General features: G+C 30.5%; 2 protein-coding genes across 2 annotated transcripts in view; one reads left to right on the forward strand and one right to left on the reverse strand.

Annotated features, from left to right (window-relative positions):
• The window catches only part of LOC136795828 (histone-lysine N-methyltransferase SETMAR-like), a 33129-nt gene extending 31706 nt beyond the window's left edge, over window positions 1-1423 (reverse strand). Inside the window, exon 1 of the mRNA XM_067047666.1 lies at window positions 522-1423. Within this exon, the coding sequence (XP_066903767.1) occupies window positions 522-1423 (902 nt within the window). The remainder of the gene's footprint in view (window positions 1-521) is intronic.
• The window catches only part of Ca-alpha1D (Ca[2+]-channel protein alpha[[1]] subunit D), a gene marked incomplete in the record, with an annotated part of 380374 nt that overhangs the window by 68890 nt on the left and 301332 nt on the right, over window positions 1-10152 (forward strand).

The raw sequence follows: 10152 nt of genomic DNA on the forward strand, positions 1-10152 counted from the left end.
TATATAATAAAAATACAGTAATTATGGATTTAAGAAATGATAAGTTATAAGCAAATAAATTAAAATTGAACATTAATTAAATTGTATTAAATGTAAAAAAATATATTTTTAATGATAAGGTGATAACAGAGTCCTAACCTATTGAAGGTACGTTCTGTTATAAATGACGTTTGTAAGTAGAATAAGAGACAATTATTTATGTGGAAAGGTTTTAGATTTAAAATGTAAAAAGTTATGTAAGTAAATAATCAATTTTAAAAACATTGTTTATCCTTTTCCATTCCCGACAATCCTCCGAGGCGCCTGAAAAGAAGATGGCCACGAGACCAGCTAATGTACCAGGTCATTCAAAAAGCTACCAATGGGTAGTTTCTCTACACGCCTGTAATAAATAAATATTTTCAAATAATCCCCTTTATTCATCAAAATATCCACCGTTACAGTCGGTAACCTTCTCCCAACGAGATGGTAAAGCCCAAATTCCTTCCTTAAAAAACTGTTGATTTTTACTGCAAAAATACGTGGTCAGTTCGTGAATTAGGTTGTCACGGTCTTGAAAACATTTTTGTCTCAGATTGTTGTCGAGATCTCTGAATAGGTGATAATCAGTGGGTGACAGGTCAGGGGAATATGGTGGGTGAGGCAAAACTTCCCAGCCTATTTCTGTCAATTTTTCCCTGGTCAATTTGGCGGTGTGTGGTCGAGCGTTGTCTTGAAGAAGCAAAGGTCTTCTTCTGTTGACTAAGCAGGGATCAAAAGTCTTAAGCTTGGATTGGCAATGGTCCAGTATATTGCAGTATACTTCTGCAGTGATGGTTTGCCCTTGATTCAGAATCTCAAAATGCACTATACCTTTGGCTGTCCAGAAAACAATGAGATCTGGTTTTGGAAATTGTTTAGGTTTCTCATCTGCCGACAACCACTGATATGATCGTCTGAAGTTGTTGTACAACACCCATTTCTCATCACAGGTGATGATTCGATTCAAAAAGGGTTCGACTTTCAAGCGGGAAGTTAACGAAGATGCAGTTGTCAAGCGAACAAGCATATTGGCATCTGAAAGCTTATGAGGAATCCATTTATCCAGTTTTTTCACTTTTCCCAGTTCTTTAAGGTAATTCCAGGCAGTGGTGGCTGAGATATTAAGTTGAGAGGCTATCTCTGAACAACTTTGACGCGGATCCAACTCTACTACTCTTCGAACGTCCTCCTTATCAACTACAGTTGGTCGACCTGAGCGTGCCTCGTCTTCTAGTGTCTCGTCGCCTCCACGAAATTTTGAAAACCAAAATTGTGCCTTCCGCTCAGACAGCACATCTTCCCCAAACACGGAGCATATTTTTCTAGCAGTTTCGGCAGCTTTTGAGCCAAGTTTAAACTCATAGAGCAAAATCGACCGAATTTGAGTTTCAACTGGAATCATTTTAACTTCACATCATCTTAACTCACATCATGTGACTGCATTAAATTAATCCTCCTTAGCCTCCTATTCATAAAGTATAAACATTTGTGTTTACATGGATAAAAGTTGTATTGAACGGAATTAATTAGCAAACACTCAAGAAACAAAATAAACAACAAACAAACGAAAAACGACAGGACTTTTTGAATGCCTTGGTAAAATGTCATTAGAGTGCTACCAATGAGTAGTTTCTCTACACGACTGCAACACTCCAATTTAACTTAGATCAGATTTACTAAATAAATTATAATGTACAGTTGTAAATAGCAATAAATAAATATTAAAAAAAAACATTGTATGAAACTGTTATGATATTATTTTAATATTTAATTTATTTTAAAGATATGACATGAGCAATTAGCCTGCAGAAAATATTTTAAAGAATATGACATCAATATTTAAGGTATAGTGAAAAATATTAGTATGCTCTTAAGGAAATAATGTAATTAATATTAAAACCAAAATTTGTATAGGTTGTCTCCTTGAAAATGGGCTGAGCACTGAAACGTTGTAGAATTTCTGAAAATAAATATTGGGAGTATATTTGGATCAAAATTGGGTGTATTTATAATAAAATAAACCACTCTCAAACAATCATTTTAATAAATCATTAATCTAAAATTATAGATTTTTTAAGAATTTAAAAATCATGCTCTTTCGGACGGGATTCTAGTATATATTGAGTCTCGTAATCTCCAAAAAACAATTAAAATCGTACCATGGTATCACTATATGGTAAATATCATATCCATTACAGTTATAAAATCGTGTAATGAATTCTGTTGAAGAGCAATTTGGAACCATATCAATAGGAAGTTTGCCAACAACTGATTCCATGCCCTTGAATTGATTTAGATCTGCTCTTAGATTTTTATCTTCATTGCGGTAAACCCATGACATCCTGCCCTCCGGTTTCTTAAAATAATGTTCTTCATTTCTTGTTAAATCTTCTTTCTGCTCAAGGTTTCATTAATCCGACTCTCAAAGAAGAACCTAAACATTAAGAAACCGAAAAATTCCTATTATTCAAGATTACAAGTTCCTTCTAACTGAAATATGCAATCTTCCTTATACGTTATGAGTCAGTTATTTATGACAATAATCCTAATAATTCAAAAGATAACAATAATAATAACAAAGGTTTAAAAAAAATTAAATCAATACAATAGAAACAGATTAAATAACAATATAATTTCTAGTAATAAATTTTTTAAAAAATGAATATTAACAAAAAAGGGAAAATAATAACTTCCATATTTACAAACTTTAAATGAATATTAAGAAATTCTATTTATTATTTAAGATTTTCTTTTTAAATATTTATTTATTGCTATTTACAAATGTACATTATAATACATTTAGTAAATCTCATCTAAGTTAAATTGGAGTGTTTCAGGCGTGTAGAGAAACAACCCATTGGTAGGACTCTAATTTATTTAAGATTAAAACAACGTTTTGTTTTACAAATATTAGTTGAAAAGTACATCAATTCTAATTCATTCAGATGAATGGGATTTAAAGGAATATGCGGGATTAAAGCTGGAAAGGGTACTAGAGAGACGTATAAAAGTGGGGATGGAATTCCAGGATGAGCATGAGAAAAAAAAAATCTGAACAACGATAACGAGCTTTGTGGGAATAAATACAGAATTCGAATTGAAGGAGATCGGAGGTGAATGATGGACGGCAGTATTGAATATCTTGGTAGAGGAAGGATACTAGGAAACACTTATGAGAGTAGAAAGGTTAAAGACTCTTTATACCATCTGGAAATAGGGGTGTCTCTGAGGGGAACCGAAGATGAATCTCGTATAAAGCAATTAATTAAACCTTTTAGTTTTGCCTCGAGTTCTCCAGAGACCCCCCCCCCTCCCACGGGACGTACTACAGTAGTCAAAGAGATGGAATTCCAGGAAGATGATTAAGATCACGTATGGGTTTGAAATGATAATAAGTTCCAATATAATAATGGTAATAATATTCTTTGAAAACATAAAAGCTTGAGCACAAATGCTCCATCTCTAAGGTCGTATCCCCCCCTCATTTGTATTTGAAAAACAGATGAAAATTTCCATTTTTTTCTCTAATACTTTGAAATCCCCCCCGATAAATAGCAGATATGGGTAAAAAATGTGAGACTCTCAAAATGGATTTCTGTAACACCAACTTAATTTACTCACTGAATTTCAATCCTCGAACTCAACTTGGAATAACTGTAGAGATGAAAACTTTTAAAAAAAAAGTAAAAATGAGGCCAAAGAATCGTTTATTAATAGTATTTCCCATTTATTCCTTTATATACTATTGATTTTTTTCGTATTATACTGTTTATTTCTTACCATATCTCTACATATTACTCGTTGCTGTGATCATGTGTTCCTTGGCATTGATGAGGCCCTACAATCTGAACCGAAATATTGGCACACATTAAAACTTGTTTTACATCATGCGAATCAACATGGCGCTGTCAATTATTTTTTCGTTGTATTTAATAGAAACTACGTACATACTTAGTGTCCGACACCGTCAGATAATTCCTGTTAAATGTAATCAAGAATATATATTAATCTTACAATTACAAGTTCCTTCTAAATGAAATCTACAATGTTCCTTACACGTTATCAGTCAGTTGCATATGACAATATTCCTAATAATTTAAAAGATTACAATAATAGTAACAAAAGTTAAATAAAAAATTGAATCAATACAATAATAACTGATTAAATAGCAATCAATATAACTTCTAGTAATAAATTGAAAAAAAAATCAAAATAATAACGTCCATATTTACAAATTTTAATTGAATATTAAGAAATTCTATTTACACCAGAATTAAGATTACAATAACGTTTTGTTTTACAAATTTTGGTTGAAAGGCACAGGAATTGTGAATCGTTTTGGTGGGTGGGATTAGAAGGAATAGGCGGGATTTGAAGCTGGGAAGGATAAAGAATATATTTAACTGAAATATGACGTGTCAGTTTACATAAAACTATATGTCAGCAAGATATTTTATAGATATCTATTTATATAAAACACTGAGTGATGTCCCTACGCTATAAATTTTTCAATTATTTGATAGAGAGAGAAATGCATTCATGCTGCCCAAATACATCGGGTTGCTACATTACACAGCATACTGATCAATCCGTGACTGGACAAATATAAATTACACATTTTTAAATGATATAATAAAAAAGAAAGAAAACATTTTTCTTCTTCCACAGTTTTTTTTTTTTTTTTTTTTTTTTGAACAATCAATTCCACTCTACTCACTAAATACAAATATTTCAATTTATTCCCTTTTTTCTTCCCCTTTCTTGTCCCTTCCATTTCACAATTTTCATTTCATCTTATCGACAAATTCACTCTCCCGAATACCCCCTCTCAGATCCTCCCCAGTGACCCGCTAAACAGATTCACCATTAGACAGCGGTGAGAGATCAAACTAGAAAAATACTAGTCACAGCAGTAGATCAGTTTACAGCCAAACAAACAAATAAATACATTTTACCAAAACAAAACTAATACATTGATTTAATGGAAAATATAATAAAAGGTTGGTTAAAAGAAATACTTGATTGGATAAATAAGTAAAAAAATAAATAAATAAAAATAATAATGAATAAATAAGTTAAAACACGCATATCGACAGGTCCGCCTACTTAAAAAAAGTAAATAAAACAATGAATAATCTTGAGCTAATTCCTATGCAGGTAATGATGTGTGATCCCCAGGGATTACAAAATAATATTTTCCGCCAAGATTGCAATATCCCCAATGCTAACACCTTCTAAGATCAGATAAAATTGGAGGTGTATTTTTTATTTGATACAATATCATTTTTCACTCAACAAAAAAATCTCTTTTGATGAACTCGTAAGCATCGAATGGAACTTCAGTAGTAGTCCCTCAAGTTTTATGACAGGTATACTATGAATATTGAATATGATATGAAAAAACTTGTGGGATCCGACGATTCAAAGATTCATTTTGAAAAAATGTTTGAATTGTAAACATTAAATTCTGAATTATTGAATTATTGGAAAGCTGGCTTTCACTGGTGAATGGAATAAGTAATCTCTTTTCTTTACATCTTATTCATTCCAGAGGCATCCTTCTTACTTGTCAGTAGGCTGCCAAATTGAGTTGACTTCACGGGTGATGGAATATTCTGCTCTAAAAGGAAGCTCCGAGTGGTGGGGGGGGGGGAGGCTTCTTAAATAAATATATTTTGCTCAAGCAGGCCAGTGTCTGTTTACATTTGTTTACTTACGATTATTTGACATAACTATGGATTAGCTTGCACTAAATTGTTAATTCAAGGTTTAAAAAAATTATATTCAATATCTTATTATAGATAAACTAATAACATTATGTTTTGTATCATTTATATATATATATATATTTTTTTTTTTTTTTAAGTCCTCTTGAACCAGCCAGCGATGACAAATATACCTCTATTAAACGAATAAAGCATAAAAGCTAACCTCGATATAACGAATTGATATTTTTTTTATTTAAATATATATTATTAATATTAAGGAGAACCTAAAATATTCATATTTTTACTAACATTTCAGTCACCAGGATAAAACTATGTTTCTACTACTTGAGTACTTACTTACTTCTACTGGTTGAGTATCTCAAAAAACAACTATATTCATCAAATAATATTGCAACATTGAAGTTTGCTAAATTTGTAAAATAATGGTAATCTACTTACAAATAACCCATCACTTAAAATATTTAAAAAATTTTCTTATTTACATAATAAACAAATTTATACTTTTATCAAAATCCTACCTTTACCATGTTAGGACAATTTCTGGAGCAATATATTCCATCTTTCCTTTGTATCAATTTTATTAATAAATTTATATTATTAATTTCTAATTAACATTATTTAAAAAATATATAAATATACATTTATTAAGATTAGATTGGGTCGACATTTATATAATTTTTTTTTTTAATTTTCCATTATTTTACAATTTTGTTCCATTAATATTTTTAATATTTAAAAAATTATTGATGAAAAAATTCTAAACTATTAAATATTAATTTAACATAGTATTTCAGAATAAGAAATAAATACACCGTTTCTAAAAGTTCGCTTCTAAGAGTATTATCTTCCTTATACAATATTCTCATATTTTCAAAATCAAAATATTATATAATATATATTATAATAAATATCTACCTCAGCATAATGATATGATTTTTTACCAGCCTTCACAACCCCGCTCCCACTACTTCGTGGGCGTGTTTACATACAATTTGAAGCCAGAATCCTATTTATTTTTGGAGCCTGGGGCAGAGTTATTAGAACAGAAACTCTTTCTCTCCCACAACTTAAATAAAACATAATAAACACTCAGCGATTTATATACCTTAAAAACAATAACGTTCCAGTATTTTTAAAGTGTTGATAAAATAACCTAATAATAAACCTAATTTTTATTTTTTATATTATTATTCTGAAGGAATTCGTCCAAAATAAAGCATTCTATTATTAATATTAAATTACAATAAGAAATCCAAAAAAAAAAAAAAAATCCAATTATAAAATATTTAGGAACAAAGCGACAAAATAATAGTACTAAAACGATGTAAAAGCCTCATTGTAAGGATGCAAGAACCAGAGGTTGACAGCGAAAAGCGATGTATCTGTTGTCTACGAGATAAGGCCTCGCTTATCGGGAAAACGGATTTCAACCTGCTATTTCTGTCCCTTGTCTAATGCTACCAACAAACATTGGCCAATATCAACCAGCCTTCATACTGTACACATGCACATACTCTCTATTCACAGTATACAGAAAACTATTTTATAATTTTTATCATAATACGTATTCTGTTACAACAATAATACATTCTATTATGATATCTGCTGAACATATATTTATTAATTTTACAGAATTCACGAAAAACGAAAAAAGCTTCACTTATGACATATACTGGTCCAATATTTCGTGTTCCTAATCGCGTAAGCCTGTTTAATAATCTATTTTAGATATTTTTCATTTAATTATCATTTAATCACATTACCTTATTTATTTGACTTCTCAAATGCAGAATTCTTATTTTTTTTTCTTTTAGAAAAATGTTTGGGCCGAAACAAGGGCCAATATATAATATTATATTATATAATTTAAATATAAATTAAAGAAATATACCTATTGTATTTTTCATGACGCAATTATTAAAACTATGATTGAACAATGGAATAATATAAGTCAAAATAGAATAGTCAAAAGTAACAAAAAAAAAAGATACCATAATATGTAATATATCGTATAACTATAGTTTAGATACCTTAAAAACCAAAAGAACAAATTGTTTCTCCGATATGCAATGTACTGAAAAGTGTCCTTTTGTTGTGATTATTTCTATTTAGAATATAAAATAAATACATCCTATTAAAAGCTTATCGATGAAAAAGATTTTACGTTCTGTAAAAGTAATATTGATTCAGTACTAAATCATAAATAATAATGACGTAATAAATAAGGTCAGATGGGCATGAAACGACCGATTTTATGACATCAGATAAAATCTATGAATGGGTTCAACAGGCTGGAAAAGCCGTTTCCCCCAGATTTGTACCAACTTAGACAGTTTCTTGTTCCCCATCACTTGAACTCAATATCATCTAAATCATCAATCATTTATTTTAAAACTTTATTTATATCGATTTTATAATAACAATAAAAATAATTTCCAGTACAATATAATTAACATAATATTTTTGCGCATTATATTTATTCTTCTCTTTTACATAATTATTAATTTGCCAATTTTAAATAATGTAAAAATTACAAAATTAAAGTTTATGTAGGGGTTTATATTTAAGTTTTCCCTCCCTTAACACAACTGAGATATTTTCCCCTTGCAGTTGTTTACGTTTGCTTATTATTTATACTGTGTGTACAATGTAATTCGGCTCAAATACTTCTCACGGCCAAACGAATGATCTAATAAAAAACTGCCAGAGGAATAAGCAGTAAATATTTCCTTGTATCCTTCTCCTACCAAGTTATCGAATCCCGCCGTCCATCGTACATCTCTGATCTTCAATTTAAATTCTCAGTACTCGTAAACCTACTAACTGCCCTACAGTTTCATTTAATGATGTTACTCTTACCCCTGTCGAACAGATCCGTTACCTTGGATTACATTTGGACAAACGATTAACCTGGAATCCTCGCACAAGACTGAAAAGACAGGAGACTGTACGTCGATTTCGACTATTACAGCACTTACTAGACAAACGGTCTAAACTTCCAACACATTACAAAAGACTGATCTACATGACTGTAATAAGGCCAATCTGGACATATAGAGTTGAGCTTTGGGGTTCCCCTAAACCTTCGAATTCCTCTCGTATTCAATCCTTAAGATCCAAAATCCTTCGTAAAATCCTCAATGCTCCTTACTTTATCACAAATAAAATCATACATAAAGGCCTTAATGTTCCCTATGTAACCGATCTAGCCCGAATCAGATATCACTCCTTCCATTATAAACTCCCTAACCACTCAAACCACCTAGTTTCTAATTTTTCATCCTCTTCCATTCCTGACAATCCTCCGAGGCGCCTGAAAAGAAGATGGCCACGAGACCAGCTGATGTAATGTCATTAGAGTGCTACCAATGGGTAGTTTCTCTACACGCCTGTAACACTCCAATTTAATTTAGATCAGATTTACTAAATGTATTATAATGAACAGTTGTAAATTGCAATAAATAGATATTTTTAAAAAAGTCAACCTAACAAAATGTAATAATTGTAAAAAATATTGAAGTAAAATTTAATTCAGATTGGATCATATGAAAAATTGGATATTCCTGCATTGAAAACCTTAAAATGTGCAAAATCGCTTAACAAAACCTCAGATGTGTTAAATTGTTTATAAAGCACTCAAATCTTGCAAAAATCAATTTTATTGTTTAGTTTACAAACGGTCTAAACTTCCAATCCATTACAAAACCTAATCTATATAAGTATAAAAAGCCCTATCTGGACATACGGAGTTTTTATGTTGAAACATAATTTTTATTTATTGATAGATATTACAATCTGCCACACAGTTGTGGGCAATAGGTAATAGTGACATACGGAGTTGATTGAAACATACGGGGCTCCATTAAACCATCGATTTCCTCTTGTATCCAATCCTTGCAGTTCAAAATCCTTCGTTAAATCCTTAATTCCTCTCACTTTGTCACAAATCAAGTCATCCATCAGGACCTTAATGTTCCATATGTTGCTACTTTGGCCAGAACCAGATACCTATCCTTCAATGATGAACTTCCCAACCACCCAAACCTGTTTCTAACCTGGCCTTTCCTTCAATACCTTATAATCCCCCTATGCTTGGTCACGTGATCTTCTTCCCTACCAATGTTATTTGAGTTCTATCAATAGATAGATTCTACACATATTTGTATCATGTCATTTTGTATCTAATAGGAAATTTAATAGTCGTATATAATTTTATACAGTTGTAAATAACAATAAATAAATTATTGAAAAAAAAAATTGTTTAGTTTATAATATTACTAATTGGAAAGCTTATCTAATCTTGTTTAAATTTAAGTAAGATCGTTTTTTTATTGCAATGAATTTTATTTTAAAAATTTTATTCTAAAATTACCAGGTCATTCAAAAAGTCCTGTCGTTTTTT

This window comes from Halyomorpha halys, unplaced genomic scaffold (genome assembly GCF_000696795.3).
Source record: "Halyomorpha halys isolate HHAL.00 unplaced genomic scaffold, Hhal_1.1 Scaffold262.1, whole genome shotgun sequence".
NCBI lineage: Eukaryota > Metazoa > Arthropoda > Insecta > Hemiptera > Pentatomidae > Halyomorpha > Halyomorpha halys.